Source organism: Ochotona curzoniae, unplaced genomic scaffold, assembly GCF_017591425.1.
Source record: "Ochotona curzoniae isolate NIBS_2020 unplaced genomic scaffold, NIBS_Ocur_1.0 scaffold_2453, whole genome shotgun sequence".
Taxonomy (NCBI): domain Eukaryota; kingdom Metazoa; phylum Chordata; class Mammalia; order Lagomorpha; family Ochotonidae; genus Ochotona; species Ochotona curzoniae.
The window spans coordinates 19,737,738-19,755,029 of record NW_024467094.1 but is presented as its reverse complement, the minus strand read 5'-3'; the positions used below and the strand labels follow the sequence as shown (position 1 = coordinate 19,755,029).

The window sequence follows — 17,292 nt, the reverse complement described above, 5'->3', positions numbered from 1 at the left end:
ACTCCTTTGGGGTACTGTTTTTAAAGGAGTTACATATGGATCTCTCTGACATTGTAGAAGGCATATTGAATGCACATGACACCACAAAGGTAAGTCCAGCAAAGACTATTGTATCTTTTTCTAAAAATGACATGTACTTTGGGTTGAAATGTGTGGCTTTTATTTCATTGTAAAGTGCATGGATAGTTATTTCATACTATATATTTTCCATGCCTTTATGTATACCCCTTGTACTATCTGGCCTACTTTTCAGGTGAACACGTAGCATCTGCTAGAACCTACTGGTGTGCTTTTAGAAACATGGCCAAGAAGCTTAGTATATCAAGTTTTATTTATATACTCTTAAAACATGAAAAAACTTGGAATACAAAGTATTTTTTAATGTCTTTTAGATGGGCCATCTTACTCTGGAAGACTATCAGATCTGGAGTGTGAAAAATGTTCTTGCCAATGAATTTTTGAATCTCCTTTTCCAGGTATGTTTAAGGTAAATGATAGATACAGAGGGTAGTACTATCAGTGATTCCATGTCTTTTTTCTCATATACTAGCTAGAGTATCATACCTGTAGTGCCAAACCATAGATTATAAAACAAACAAATGAAAAAACCAGAACATCTGTATTATCCTGTACCCGGTCTGAGAGACGGTAAGATAGAGTCTGAGCTTCTGTTAAAGCTTGTTAGAGTTGTAACAAAGAAAGTAGGAAGACAGAATGTAGAATATTAACCTCATATAACTAATATAAAGAAACGTATAAGCTTATGGAGAATAATTTAAATTTCAAGAGCCATTATAATTGTTATTTTTCTTCTTGTTATCTTTTTCAAAAGCCTTTCCTCTTAAGTAAGGCAATTATGAATAGAAAAATAGAAAAGAAGTAGGTGCTTATAAGCTTCTCAGAGCATTACAATACTATCTTAGCTGCAAGTTTTATTTATTTAAGTTTTATTCTTTAGAAGATCCAAAAAAGATTCAGAAAGAAGAAAAAGTTACCAGGAATGAATATCAAGCCTACCAACCTTTATTTTTCTAATTGGATCAGGAATTTTTTTGTTGTGATTTTTGGAAATAGTGTATGTTTTCTCATTTTTATCAATCATGATCTTCCATTTTAGATGAAGAACAGTTTGCAGTACAGCTGTGTTAGACTAGAGATTGGTCTCTTCCTGACAGCTGATCTGATAAGCCTTGTAGCATCTGCTTATATCCATCAGTTGACAATATGCAAGTAGAACTCTCATACATTGCTGATGAGGGCATAAATTGGTACAATCATTTTAAAAATTGGTGTTAGGTATTGGTATTCAAAGTGGAGCAACAGGTACTCAAACCAGTGCTTCCAGTGTGGGATAACAGCCTGGCAAATAGGGGCTTAACCCGGGGCCAGCATTAAGCCTCGGCAGGTGAGGCAGGGATCCCACTGTGCACTTGTTCAAGTCTTGACTACTAACCTTGTGATCAAGCTTCCTGCAAATATCCCTGGGAAAATAGAACCACGTGGCTCAAGCATTTGGGTTTCCTGTCATTCAAGTGGGAGACCAGGATGGAGCTCCTGGATCCTGGCTTCAGCCTGGCCCAGCCCTGGCAGTTGCAGCCACCTAGAGCATGAAGCAGAAAACTGAAGATCTCTCTCTATCTCTGTCTCAATTGCTTTTTCTCTGGGTCTCTCTCAGTATGCCTTTTAAATAAAGAGGTATTTACTCCTAAAGAGATATCATCAGGAGAATATGAAATATGCAGTCTAGAAGTTGACTCTAGTCAATAAAATTTGATTTACCATTTTGTTCCCTAGGTTTGTCACATAGTTCTTGGTTTAAGACCAGCTACTCCAGAAGAGGAAGGACAAATTATTCGGTAAATTTTTTATTATATAGTTGAAGTTTCCAACATCTAAATTATATTTCCTTCTAAGCAATAACATGTCCCATTTTAAAATAATCATCACAGTAAAACACTGTTCCTCGAAGAGTTTTACAGATCGAAATACATCTGTTAAAAGCATCTTCCTAGCCTTGGAACTGGATTAGTTGGGAAGTCAAGTTCTATTTAACATTAGAGTTCAACTGAATACTAAATCTAATTTCTATAATAAAAATAACATTTTATATGATATTTCTCTTGTTGTAAAAGTCACTCATGTTTATTGAAAGAAAAACCAAAAATAGGAAATAGACCTAAGAAAAATTTCCGATAATGTCTGTTTTTGCAGATTTATATAACCACTTAAATATATGTCCATAGGAGTGTTCATAAAATTTGAAAATATAGGGATATTCTGAATTATTGTTTGATTCCTTGCTTTCATTTTCATTTTATAAAAGTCATAAAAAGTGATGCTTTTATCAATAAAATTCTTTAAGTAAAATTTTAAATAATGGTAACTCAGTTCATCCTCTATTTATTTTTCTTTAAGCTTATTTTGAGCAATTTTTAATAATATGTCTAATATCTTTTACAGATTTATTAGGATACATACTCTCGGTGAAATATCTGGGTTATATAAAAATGCCTGTGTCATTTATCACTGCTCAATTTTTGGCACTATGAGTATCTCTCATTGCCTTAGAGTATTACCATTGTACTACACATTTGTGTGAATAAACTCTCAGTATGTTTCTTGCCACTTAATTTTTGCTTAAAAGTATTGCACATACAAGTTTTTCGGCTTTCTAGGTAGAAGGCAGCTTGCTGAAATATAGTTGGTTGATTTATCTGAGAGAACAGGGTTATATATTCACCAAAGCCAGTAAAATTTAGATTGGTTGAAAGGAAGGGGGCAGGAGGTTAGCACAGCTGTTAAACCGCTTCTTAGGATGCCTTCATTCCCTCCAACCATCCAATCAGCGTCTAGTTTCAACTCTGTGCTCCACTCACAATTGCAATTTTCTGCTAACGTGCACTCTTGGAGACAGCAGTTGGTGGCTCAAGGAATTGAGTTCCTCCCACCTATATGGGAGACCTGGAGTGAGTTCTGGGTTCCTAGCTTCAGTGTTGTCCAGCCCCATTACAGGCATTCGGAAATAAGCCAGCTGTTACAGATCTCTGTCCCTGACTCTCTGCCTTTTAAATAAGTTAAAAATATTTCATTTTTAAAGCACTTCAAGTAGTTAAGGATTATCCTAAGTTTTGAAATGGTTATTTCTTAAAGGTTAAGCAAAATCTGTTAAAAACTCTATAGTTTCATGTAGTCTTTTTAATTTTCATACTCAGAAGAGAGCTTTATAATTTTACTATGTTGTCTTGATTTTTTTCTACTTTTTTAGGTAAAACAAAATATGTTGACAAAGGAAATAATATAAGAAAACACTTAAATGCTCTTATATCCTACTTGTGTTATTTCATACAGTGCTCAGAATAACTGCATAAAACTAGCACTATCTGTTTTTTAAAAGAGGAAGCTAAAATTTAGAAAATTGAGAAACTTACCTAAAATTACATGAAACTTACGAAGTAATATCGGGACCATTTTCACTAATAGCACCAGTAATACCTTTTATAGCTATTTTTTTAACACATTTTATAGCTTTATTTTTATTTTTAAAATCATTGGTCTGAATTGATTTATTTGATCTATGAGGTTTTCTTTATGTTTGCTTTTGTTTTACCTCAGTGTTTGACTTAAAAAAATATACGTTTAGCTGGAATTCACTTTCTGGGAGAAAGTAGTGATTTTCTGCTATCAGAAAAAAACAATTATAATTTCAAAGTTAATATGTTGTTTTGGAAAATTAAATATCTTGATTTCTGGAGTAGCAGAGTGAAGAACTCAGTAAATCCTCTAACCTCAAAGCAACTATAAAACTGCTCAGGGAAACATCTATTTCAGGATTATGAAAAAATGGCTTTAGGATTTGCTAAATTGAGAAGCATTTGTTCAAAAAAGAGCTACCACCCATTCAACGAAATTAAAATGTAGAAAAACATATAGCAAGAACCCAAATAGCCTCACACTGAAAGATATTATACTTAGAGATAAACTATACAGAGTTGGTCCAGGAAGTCAATAACAAAATCTGGGGGTAATACAATCCAGAGTTGCTAAAATATATCATCAAATATGTCCAGTTCACCACAAGAAAATATTGTGATACATGGAACAAAACTTGGAAGTCTAACCTAACAGAAAAAAGCAAAAACCAGTTAATAGGACTCGGCACAGTAGCCTAGTGCATAAAATCCTAGCCTTCCACATAGTGGGATCCCATATGGGTGCCAGTTCTAATCCCAGCAGCCCTGCTTCCCATCCAACTCCCTGCTGGTGGCCTGGGAAAGCAGTCAGGAATAGCCCAAAGACTTGGGACCCGGTGCCCGTGTGGGAGAGACACCTGGAAGAAGTTCCTGGCTTAACCCACCAAAGGCCATGTCAGCATCCCATATTGAAGTGCTTGCTTGAGTTCTGGCTTCTGGCTTCAGTTCAGCACCCTGCTAATATACTTGGGAAACAGCAAATGGTGGCCCAAATACTTAAGCCTGTGATACTCATGGAAAAGAATGGGATTCCTGGATAGCAGCTTTGGCCTGGCCTAACCCTGAATGTTGGCAGACATTTGAGGAGTGAACCATTATATAGAAAATATCTTCCTCTTCCCTTCTCCCCCTTTCCATCCTTGTCATTCACTCCTCATCTCCATTCCTACCTACCCTCACTCTTCCTTTGTCTCTCTGCCTTTCAGATAGATAGTCATGCATATTATTACATCATATGCAATATCCAGAATAGGTAAACAATGCAGATAGGTGGGAGTCAAGGATTAGGGGAAATGTAGAATGTGGAAAAATTACTTTAATTGAGGTGTATTAAAATTTTCAAAACTTAAAGGACATGAATGCACAACATTTTGAATATACTGAATGCCATTGAGTGCAATGCTTCTAAGTCATGAGTTTCATATTATATGATTGGTAAATATTTCTTTACCAATCACATTTGGACACTACTTCACACTTACTAAAAATGGTAATACAATAGGCTGACAGTGTGTTAGCAAGATTGTGTTTCAACACTTAGACATTGCTAATGTGCATATTAAATGGTGCAGCTACAGCAGAAATTGGTTTAACAGTTTAAAATATTCACTAGCTTGCTGTATGGACAAACAAAATATGGCATATGTATACAATTGTATACTGTTCAGTACTAAAACACAAGTGTTGTTAGATGATACAACATAAATGAACTCCACAGACATTATGCTAAATAAAAGATGCCAGGTGTAAAACGCCATGCTTTGTGTCATTCCATTTGTGTGAATATTTCAGAAAAAGCAAATCTGAGAGAGAAAGTAGTGATTTCTGAAGGCTGAGGGTGGTAACAAGGATGAACTAAAAAAGAGTACAGGAGATCTCTGCAGGAGCTGATATGTTCTGAACAGTCTAAAACTGGTTATGAAGGTGGCTGTACACATCTGGAGATGCAATTATCAAAATCATTTTGATACTCACTTAAAACAGATAAGTTCCATGTTGTGTAAATTATTTCACAAAAACTATCTTTAAATCATCAGTAAGATGTTTAATCATGATCTTGGAATTGGTTAATCAATGGAAACAAAAATGTTTCACTAACTAGAATTGTGATAATCACCTGTGTACATTGACATGCTTCATATTTTATTCCTTTTTAAAATTCAAGTGTAGTTTATAGATGTTGTCTTGTGTCTTATGCAATGTCATTTGGTTTACTGAAATTCTTTTGTATATACAGGGGATGGTTAGAACGAGAGAGCAGATATGGCCTGCAGCCAGGTCATAATTGGTTTATCATCTCTATGCAGTGGTGGCAGCAATGGAAAGAATATGTCAAATACGTGAGTTCTATTTGTATTTATCTGTGTTTATTGCATGATTTTGAGCCAGGCTTTGTGTACCTGTTAGCCAATAGCAAAATACTGCAGTGTAGGTAAAGATTTAAAGGGTCTTTCCCTCTCTCTCTCTCTCTCTCTGTCTTTCTCTGTCTGTCTCTGTATTTCCTTTTCTTCGTAAACCTTTCTACATCTTTTTTTAAATAAACAAATAGACACTAGTTGTTACAAATACTTGGAAAGAGTGTCATTCCCATGAGGAGAAAGATGTAGAAAACTGTCACAGCTTGTAATGGAACCTTAGATGGGTACAGTAGGAATATAAGCAGAATAATAGCAGTCTTTTTTGAATGTGTATTAATTAGTAACGCATGATTTGCTAAATGAAAGGCAATTTGTAGCCTGGTGGCTAAAGTCCTTGCCTTCCACATGTCGGGATTTCTTATGGGTGCCAGAGCTAATCCCAACAGCCCTGCTTCCCATCCAGCCCCCTGCTTGTGGCCTGGGAAAGCAGTCAGGAATAGCCCAAAGACTTGGGACCCGGTGCCCGTGTGGGAGAGAGACCTGGAAGAAGTTCCTGGCTTCTGGCTTCAGGTTGGCACAGCTCCTGCTGTTGTGGCTACTTGGGGAGTGAATTATCAGATGCAAGATCTTCCTCTCTGTCTCTTCTCTCTGTGTATCTGATTTTACAATAAAAAAAATAAATAATCTCATTTTTTTAAAGGTAACTTCATTTTAAAAGCATGTAACTTTTTAAAAACTTTTATTTGAGGACCAGTGCAGTGGGATAGCAGGCTAATCCTCTACCTGCTCTTCCAGCATCGCCTATGACTGCCTGTTAAATTCCCAGTTATTCCACTTTTGATTCAGCTCTCTATTAAAGGCCTGAGAAAGCACGGCCATTATAGAAGACCCACAAGTTCCTGTCTTCTGGCTTCAGACCAGTCCTGGCTGTTGTGAACATTTGAGTTAACAAGCAATTGGAAGATCTGTGTCTTTCTTCCTCTCTCCTTCTCTCTCTAACTCTGAGTTTCAAGTAAAATAGATAATTTTTTAAGGTGTATTTGGGGTTTTTTTGTTTTTTTTTTTTTTTAAGATTTATTTATTTATTGGAAAGTCAGATATACAGAGAGAAGCAGAGACAGAGAGGAAGATCTTCCATCTGATGATTCACTCCCCAAGTGAGCGCAATGGCTGATGCTATGCCGGTCCAAAGCCAGGAACCAGCAATTCTTCCGGGTCTCCCACGTGGATGCAGGGTCCCAAAGCTTTGGGCCATGCTGGCCTGCTTTCCCAGGTCACAAGCGGGGAGCTGGATGGGAAGTGGAGCTGCTGGGATTAGAACCAGCATCCCTATGGGATCCTGGGGCATTCAAGGTGAGGACTTTAGCTGCTAGGCCATGCCGCCGGGCCCAAGGTGTATTTGTTTTTATTGGAAAGGCAGATATAGGGCGAGCCAGAGATACAGAGAGAAAAATCTTCTATCCACTGATTCTCTGTCCAAGTGACTGCAGCAGCTAGATTTAAGCTGATCTGAAACCAGGAGCCAGGAACTTTCTCTGGGTCTCCCATGTGAATGCAGGGTCTCTAGGCTTTGGGCCATCCTCGACTGCCTTTCCTGACCAGTAGCAGGGAGCTAGATGGGAAGTAGAGCAGCAGGCAGGGATACAAACTGGCACCCATCTGGGATCTTGGCTTATGCAAGGTGAGTATTTAGCCACTAGGCTATCGCTCTGGGCCCAATAAATGTTTTTAAATCTATTTGAAAGTTAGAGCTAGAAAGAAAGTAAGGGAGAGAGGGCAGGAAAAAAGAAGAAAGATGAAGGAAGAAAGGGATGGAAGGGAGAGGGAGGGAGGAGAGAAGAGAAAGAAAGAGCTTTCATCTGCTGACTCACTCCAAATGTCTGCAACAACCGGGCCTAGAGCAGTGTGAATCCAGGAGCTAAGAGCTCAGTTTGGGTTTATGACATTGGTAGATCTACACAGGTGGAAAGCTGAACTTGGGAACTCAAGCTAAACTCCAGACCAAACATGAGCTGGGAATGTGGGCACCAAAACTGGCATCCTACATGCTTAAACCCATTGCCTGCCTCACAAATAACATTTTTTAAAGTGACAGTGTCAGATATGTGTGTGTGTGTGTGTATATATATATCACCTTTTCTCTGTAAATCTGATTTCCAGTAAAAATAATAAATGTTTTTTAAAAACGAGCATGGTAACCTAATGATTAAAGTACTTGCCTTATATCTGGCAGGATTCCATATGGGTGCCAGTTCGTTTCCTAGCTACTCCACTTCCCTTCCAGCTCCCTGCCCGTGGCCTGGGAAAGTAGTTGAGAATGGCCCAAAGCCTTGGGACCCTACACCCGCCTGAGAGACCTGGAAGAAGCTCCTGGCACCTGGTTTTGGATCAGCTCAGCTCTGGCCATTGCAGTCATTTGGGGAGTGAACCAGTGGATGGAAGATCTTTGTTTTTTCTCTCAGTAAATCTGCCTTTCCAAGAAAGATAAATAAATCTTTTAAGAAAACAAAGGGCTACCTAGTTTTCATGTTTTTAAATTGTACTTACTATGATTTTATCATTTCAGGATGCCAACCCTGTTGTAATTGAGCCATCATCTGTTATGAATGGAGGAAAATATTCATTTGGAACAGCAGTACATTGTATGGAACAGAGTGAAGTTGGAGGCAGCATCAGCTATGGGAATGCAGAAGAGAAATTTTCAGACAATGTTTCTTCTGCATCTGAAGCTTCGGAAACCACTGGCAGTGGTGAGCATGACTTCCTTCCAGGTTTTGTCATGGTTAGTTCATAAAGGAGTCCATTTCAGCATAGGACATTGGGGATGAAATATTGTACATCAGACTTCCACTCACACAAATAAGTTTTGAATAAAGCAGCCAATTTTAAGATTCTTGGATGTTTTATTAAATTTATAAGGAAAATACCATTTCTCCATGAATATCTCAGTATGGAAGTATTTTCATTGGTGTCATTAATCAAATCTCATCTCTCCATCTTGCTATTAAGTTGATTTTTTTTTTCAGTAAGTTTAGGCTTGTGAAGACAGTCTTTAAGAAAGCAAAAATTGGTCCCGGCGCGGTGGCGCAAGTGGTTAAGGTCCTCGCCTTGCACGCCCGGGATCCCATATGGGCGCTGGTTCTAATCCCAGCAGCCCCACTTCCCATCAAGCTCCCTGCCTGTGGCCCAGGAAAGCAGTCGAGGACGGCCCAAAGCTTTGGGACCCTGCACCCATGTGGGAGACCCGGAAGAGGCTCCTGACTCCTGGCTTTGGATCGGCATAGTATCGGCCGTTGCGCTCACTTGGGGAGTGAATCATCGGACGGAAGATCTTCCTCTCTATCTCTCCTCTCTGTATATCCACCTTTCCAATAAAAAATAATAAGAAAAATAAATCTTAAAATTAATAAAAAAAAAAGAAAGCAAAAATTTCCCTTTTTAATATTCTCTTTAACCATTAAGTATTTCTTCATTGAATTAAATGCCCCGTCAGATTTTATGAATGTTTCAGGACACAGTTTGAGGCTTAATTTTGTTAAAATATTAGAAATTCATAGTGTGTCCTGTAATTCCCTTCAGTTCTTGGTGCTTACCTAAAACCATCTGTTTCCACATGCTTTGGTTTCTGTGATCCTACTGAGTTAAGATGACCCCTGTTCTCAGTTTCGCTGTGGTTATTTTCTCTTTGAGAATTACTTTCCTTTTCTAAGCAAGAAAATTTAACAGAGATAGCATTTTCCTTATAAGGATCTTTGTAGAACCTACAGCTTTTCTCTTTCTCTATCTGCCATTAGTAAGATTTAACAGCCTCAGAGGTCCTGGAGTTACTCTGGTAACTTTAACACCACGATTATTTCTTGAGCCTGTCTAAGGTTCTGTTTGATGTATACTTACCATATAACCTTTGTTACTCAAGGACTCAGCAGTCCCCTGGGTAGTTTACAAAGTGATTTGATGACTAGATTGTTTACCTAACCCTAACATGTAGTTGAGAATTAATCCCAAAAAATAATCACCGAGGTATTCAACCATAAATTGTCATTAATCATTTTCCTGTTGTAAATATCATACCTTCCTTTCAAATAGGTCATTGTTGGAGTTCTTGTTTTAGCTCCTTTGCTTGTTTAGATAATTGCTATCACCACACCAAGAGTATTTGGAATATTTTTGCAGGTGGAAGAAAGAATAAATGGAAACTTTGTGAAAACCGAACCTCATAGCCACATCTCTTGCCTTTTCGACAGTTACTAGAATCACTGTACTGACCTGTCAGCAGAATAATATTGTTAACCCAAACATGGTTATTGAGTTCATATTATTTGGGTGTAAAAACTAAAATAAGAGATCCTATCCTCTTTTTCCCAACAGGCTTTCTGTATTCTGCCTCACCGGGGGCAGATATGTGTTTTGCTCGACAACACAACACTTCTGACAATAACAACCAATGTTTGTTAGGCGCCAATGGGAATATTTTGTTACACCTTAATCCTCAGAAACCAGGGGCTATTGATAATCAGCCACTAGTAACTCAAGAACCAGTAAAGGTAGGTAATTTGACTTCCAGCCTTAAAGTTATTCCTTACCAGGTTGCCAGTTAAATTTCATCTGAGAGGTTTTATTTCATAGCAGAATGCTGGTGGGTCGTTCAAATTAGCTGTTGCTAAGAAAAACCTCTTTGCATGTATATTTCTGTGAGAATATGACTTAATAGTGGCCCTTGGAAGTAGTATTTTTACTTGAGAATGACTGCTATGAAAATGCTCCATAGGTATTTGTAAATTTCTTTCAAAAATAGTCTTTTTGTCGTTTGAAAAAATATGTGAAAGCTGGTATTATTGTTTCCAAGCCCGCCAGTGATTTTTCCAAATGATTTTTGTTGAGTTTTTAAAAATAACTTGTTTGAAAGTCAAAAGTAAAATATCCTTTAGAAAATTGAGCTTTTCTAGAAACATGAAACTTCTAGGTACTGATATGTGAGTTTATTCTTCCACAGGTAGGTTTTTTCAAGACAAAATATTTCATAATAAAAAAATACAACAAGCCAATACTTAGCAATCCCATAACTGTACCCTATATGGAAGTGCCTAAGTTTTATATCTAGCTCCAGATCTTATTGGTTCTAAGTTGCCTGGAGACATCAATATTTGCTTGGGTGATTGGTTCTTGTCACTGACATGAAAAGACGTGGATCGAGTACCTGGTTCCTTGCTTCAGCTTTGGCCTAGCCATAGCCATCGTGGGCAGTTGGGTAGTTCTCTGTCTCTGTTGCTCTCTGTGTCTTTTTAAAATCAGTGTTTACATTTTGTTCTTTCTAAGGCTACATCATTAACACTAGAAGGAGGACGATTAAAACGAACTCCACAACTGATCCATGGAAGAGATTATGAAATGGTCCCTGAACCTGTATGGAGAGCACTTTATCATTGGTATGGAGCAAACCTGGCCCTACCTAGACCAGTAAGTATGTACAGTGGTGCCTTATCTATGAAATGGCTAAAAATGGAGTCTTCTATTGTTTTCCATTTGAGCCTTACTTTCCACTAGCTGTGCTTACCTTATGATAACATAGTACTGAAATCAGTTGAGATCAGCTGAACAATTTTAGGTTCTTTTGCATTCACTCATTCAACATTTGTTGAGATTATATTGGATACCAACCATACAGTGATGTTGAGTGGGTGGCAAACATGAGGTTGAAACAGTAATCACTGGCCTAAATAAAGATAAAGGAATTATGACACTAGGCTATTAAATGAGTCATCCACATAAACACAGTCATCATGTAAGATCATGTGGAACTTGTATTGGAGAGAAAGGAGGACTGAGAGCCAATGTATGATGACAGGAATTCAAGGCTAATCAATTTTTATTATTGCTGTTACTGGAATGAGTCATTTGAAGTTGAAAGCTTTAATATACCTGAAAGAATTTGCAGTATGTAACAAAAATATTAGCAAGTCTCTTGCTGTGCTTACATAGTAAACAGCAGGCTCATTATTCTGAACTCTACTTTCAACATGTTGAAACAGTAAAATACCTCATAATATTTTACTTGGTAATCTGGAATTACTCTTCCTTTTATAGTATTCATTAGAACTTACTTATACCTAGAAAATGCTTTACATAATTGAGATATGGTAAATTAACTTCCAAAAACTAGCACTAGTCCACTATGTTGATTTTGAGTTACTGATAATTTCAGTAATTAAAATTTAGGTTTAGGAATCATTACTTTAGAATTTGCATTTGTTGCTACTCTGTTTTTGACATCAAGATTCCTATGTATATGAAAAGATTCTTTTTTTTATTGAGAAGTTGAACAGTTCATGAATCCATTAATACCTTAGTCTTTTTTTTTTTTAAGGATTGATTTACTTTTATTACAAAGTCAGATATAAAGAGAGGAGAGACAGAGAGGAAGATCTTCCGTCCGATGATTCACTCCCCAAGTGAGCGCAATGGCCGGTGCTGTGCCAGTCTGAAGCCGGAAACCAGGAACCTCTTCCAGGTCACGCTGCCACGCGCAATACCTTAGTCTTGATGTCAGGTGATAGCTCCACTGGGAGTGCTGAGTGGAGAGCATTTGAAGAAGGAACCATTGAGTGGAAAAAGTTCTTCTTGTCACTCTGAAATTTAAAAAAAAAGTGTTGCAGAGGATGTTAGTTGTAGAGGGAACTAACCTGCTATCTCTTTAGGATATATAATTGATACCATGCCACTCTGATACAGTATTTTGACAAGCAAGTAATTTCCTGTGACAACAGATTCATAAGCAGTTCATTTTGGGGGAGCTGCTTAAAAAATCCTTTTAGGGCCCGTGGCGTGGCCTAGCGGCTAAAGTCCTCACCTTGATCAAGCCAAGATCCCATATGGAGGCCGGTTCTAATCCCAGCAGCTCCACTTCCCATCCACCTCCCTGCTTGTGGCCTGGGAAAGCAGTCAAGGATGGCCCAAAGCTTGGGGACCCTGTACCCGTGTGGGGTACCCGGAAGAAGTTCCTGGCTCCTGGCTTCGGATCGGCATAGCATCGGCCGTTGTGCTCACTTGGGGAATGAATCATCGGATGGAAGATCTTCCTCTCTGTCTCTCCTTCTCTCTGTATATCTGCCTTTCCAATAAATAAATAAAAATCTAAAAAAAATCCTTTTCCAACAACATATAATATTTGCTTTGTACCTCCAACGTTGTGTTGTGGGTTTTTTGTTTGGTTTGGTTTGTTTTTTCTTTTGCTGTTGTTGTTTGCTTTGTTTTATTTTGTCTTAGTGAACATTTATTTATTTTTATTTGAAAGGCAGAATTAGAAAAGGAAAAACAGAAAATCTTCCATCCGCTAGTTCACTCCCCAAATGCAGTGGCTAAAATGCAATGGCCAAAGCTGAGCTGAGCTGAAACTGAGAGCCAGGTGCCTCTTTGGGGTCTCTCATATGGCTGCAGGAGCCCAAGGACCTCAGCCAGCCTCTACTGCTTTCCCAGGCCATAATCAGAGAGCTGGATTTAGAAATGGAGCAGCTGGGACATAAGCAGACACTTATATGGGATGCTAGCACGACAGACAGAGGATCAATCTGTATGCCCCATGTATTTGTTTTTGCTTGAAAGGCAGAATGACAGAGAGTAAAAGAGACAAAGAGAGGGATCTTCTGTCCAATAGATAACCAATAGATAATTTCTAAAATGCTAACAGCCAGGACTGGACAAGGCCCAAGCCAGGAGCAAGGAACTGCACTGAAACTTAACTCACCTACTGCCTCCTGGAAGCTGGATTGGGGGTAGAGGTGTGACTGGCTCACAGCACTCTGACTCAACTTTTGGGCCTTTCTCTTCTTCCTTCCCAGTTCACAGGGTTTAGATTAGAAGTGGAATTGTCAAAACTCCAACCAGTACCCATATGGGATGCTGGCAACACAGGTAAAGGTTTGGTTTGCTACACCACAGTGCACAGTGCCAGCCTTTACCTCCAGTTTTGTGTTTTTTTGTTTTGTTTTGTTTTGTTTTTTAAGATTTATTTATTTTTGGCTGAACGTGATGACTTGTGCCTAAAGTCCTCGCCTTGAATGTGCCGGGATCCCATATGAGCACCGGTTCTAATCCTGGCAGCTCCACTTGCCATCCAGCTCCCTCCCTGGAGCTTGGGAAAGCAGTCAAGGACGGCACAAAGCCTTGGGACCCTGCACCTCCATGGGAGACCTGGAGGAGGATCCTGGCTCCTGGCTTCAGACTGGCACAGTACTGGCCGCTGCTGTCACTTGGGGAGTGAATCATCGGATGGAAGATCTTCCTTTCTGTTTCTCCTCCTCTCTTGTATATCTGATTTTCCAATAAAAACAAATACATCTTTTTTTTGTTTTTAAAGTTCCTGGCTCCTGGCTTTGGATCGGTGCACACTGGCCATTGTGGTCACTTGGGGAGTGAATCATCGGACAGAAGATTTCTCTTTGTCTCTCCTCCTCTCTCTATATATATATCTGACTTTGCAATAAAAATATATAAATCTTTTTTTAAAAAATTCATAATTATATGCATTAAAGAAATGGGATGTTACTAAATAGTGTCCAGTGATCCAGTTTTATGAGCATAGTGTAATTGTGCATTATTGGAATAGTATGGATTGTTAACCCTTGAATGACAATACAACTATGTAATTAAAGCCATGTACACCTCTACATCTGTAAATTTTTACTTGTTTAACTCCAGCAGTATGAATTTGTCCTCAGAAAGTTATTCATTTTTATACATGATATTTAAAAGTGAAGGGTTAGGGCCCGGTGGCGTGGCCTAGCAGCTAAAGTCCTCGCCTTGAACGCATCGGGATCCCATATGGGCGCCGGTTCTAGTCCTGGCAGCTCCACTTCCCATCCAGCTCCCTGCTTGTGGCCTGGGAAAGCATTTGAGGACAGCCCAAAGCCTTGGGACCCTGCACCTGTGTGGGATACCTGGAGGAAGTTCCTGGTTCCTGGTTTTGGATCGGCATAGCATCGGCCATTGCGCTCACTTGGGGAGTGAATCATCGGGCGGAAGATCTTTCTCTCTGTCTCTCCTCCTCTTTGTTTATCTGACTTTCCAATAAGTAAATAAATCTTAAAAAAAAAAAAAGTGAAGGGTTATAATAGAATTACAGATAATACCGAAGACTTTTCCTCAATTTTTTTGTTAGTGTTTTTTAATTTAAAGATAGAAAATACTCACAAGAATTTCTGTTCTTAGAATATAGTTTTAGGAACAGGAACCTGAAAGTATTCAAATCTGTGTAATTTAATATACTCATGTGAGTCTCAGTACTATTGAAGTAATGAATATATGAAGCATTTTAGTGTTAGTATACTAAATCCCAGATTTGTAATGATAAATCTCATTAAGGTAATTTTTTGTTTCTTTTAGAATGATCACTTTTATTTATTTATTTTTTTAAACAAAACAGGTGATCAAGAATAGCAAGACAGACATCCCAGAACTGGAATTGTTTCCTTGCTACCTTCTCTTCCTGCGACAGCAGCCTGCCACCCGGACACAGCAATCCAACATCTGGGTGAATATGGGTATGATGAGCCTGAGAATGTTTCCTCAGCATTTACCAAGAGGTAACTTAAGAATGCAGCAAGAATACCCTGAATTTTCATTTTTGTAAAAAAAATGAAAAACATAGTGATACCAAGTTGCTCTAAGTCTGATGCCACTGTACTAGTTTATGTTCCCTTCTACTTTGATGCAAAATCAGTAATTCATTCATGATTCTCAGATTTCTGGTCATGGATAATACTACATGGGAATAGAAGCAAAAACTCAGCAGCAAACTGATAGAAATTATTTCCATAAATAGTTAATAGGAATAGATTTTTATATTTAATTCTTTAAGGTGAGGTAAGCTATTGTAAACTGTTGCTAGACTCATATTATAGTTTACTGGTCATAGATTTGTCTTTTCAGTTCCACTCAAATTTATTTAAAATGCTATTCCTATGACATACCATGTTTTGAATTTGCTTCTTAGAGTGTTTGGCAAAAATGATGTATTTCGTGTGCTAGATCTAAGAAGGTTTTTTAAAGTAAGAGAATACAAAGTAAAGAGTATATTTTTGAAAATGAAGTTGACACATTGGCTTGGGAAGACACCAAACCTATCAAACACACAATGTTTCTATTTTAATATATAGTGTGCAAAAAACTCCCTTGGCTTTTGTATAAGATAAAGTTATTTCTATAAAGTGAGCGGTTATTGTTGGATGATCCTTGCTCTGTACTTTGTTTTGCAAATATATGAAATTGTTTTTCAATAGTAAATGAGTTCACCCATTTATACAGTCTCAGGCTGTATTGTAACTTAATACACAGAAACTCAAGCTGATCCTGTGTAAGTACCCTTCTAACTTTAAATTTAAACACGGTTAATTCTTTCTTAAAGATTAAACTCCAATAATATATGATTATTCGCTTATGTATTATTTAGTAAGAAGTATAACAAGCCAGTGACCTCTTTCTAACCAAACTTTGTCTTTGGGGAAAACGTTGAGGAATAGTGAAATAGAATTCCTATGAAAATTTCTTGGTTTAATTTTCCAATAACTGCAAGTATTAGATTTGATTTCATGGGCACCCATAGCATATGTCTTTTTCAATTCTCTTTGAAAGATAACATGAGAGGCAAGATGTGTTGTTGCGCTTTTAGTAAGTATTCTTTATAACTCTTGTGTGAATCCTACCTAGATTTTTGCTGCTTCTATAAATTCCACTAGATTTGTTGGTGCCATTCAAAACCACACAATTATTTTTAATAAGTGGCTGCCTATATAATGAGCTTGCTATAAAAAGAACTCAAAGTTTCTTATTGTGGCTTAGGACAATAGAGATTGACTTGGACACTATGCTTGCAAATGCTTCTGAATCCTGGAATTGGGCAGTTCTGATGCTCCAAATTTGTTCTTAATTTGAGATTTCATTCCTTACTAATTAACTGTGAAATCAATCATTAATCATTTTGAAGTTTATAAAACATGTTTTTCTTGCTGTAATCTTACAACTAATCCTCTGATGTGTAATTAGAAAAATTTGCTTTTTTGTTTTCTTTTAGAGATTATCCTTTGCTTGCTCATAGTAAAAGATTTGCTTTGCTATGTTCTTAAAAATTGATTATGGTTAAGTTTTTTTCTGCCATAACATAATGTTCATCTTTCTCAGACACTTGATTTATAATAACTGTTTAATGGGTTCTGCTTTCCTTTTGAATTGACAAGCCTTGCCATAGTTACCTTAACTTAGATGTAGATTTTCCTAAAGACAAGGCTAAAGAAGTCATTATTCCTTAGATAATTTTTCAGCCAATTTAGGTGAATAGTTTCTTTTTTTAGAAGCTTTGCAAAGTTGATGATGCCAGTATTTTTATCTGCTTATTTAGTAAGTATAAACTTACTGAAAGCCCATGAAGTGGCAGGAAGAGACAAATCGCCACTGACTGGCTGGGAAACTGCCTG

At 37.7% G+C, this 17,292-nt stretch overlaps 1 protein-coding gene across 2 annotated transcripts in view; it reads left to right on the top strand.

Annotated features, from left to right (window-relative positions):
* Positions 1–17,292, top strand: part of USP32 (ubiquitin specific peptidase 32) — a 135,411-nt gene that overhangs the window by 75,235 nt on the left and 42,884 nt on the right. Inside the window, exons 9-16 of one of the 2 annotated variants that reach the window (XM_041000816.1) lie at positions 27–89; positions 393–476; positions 1,795–1,856; positions 5,707–5,809; positions 8,394–8,577; positions 10,196–10,371; positions 11,144–11,284; positions 15,246–15,363. In XM_041000816.1, the coding sequence (XP_040856750.1) occupies positions 27–89; positions 393–476; positions 1,795–1,856; positions 5,707–5,809; positions 8,394–8,577; positions 10,196–10,371; positions 11,144–11,284; positions 15,246–15,363 (931 nt within the window). Of the gene's footprint in view, positions 1–26; positions 90–392; positions 477–1,794; positions 1,857–5,706; positions 5,810–8,393; positions 8,578–10,195; positions 10,372–11,143; positions 11,285–15,245; positions 15,406–17,292 lie in introns of both variants that reach the window. The other variant, XM_041000815.1, reaches the window with a different exon arrangement.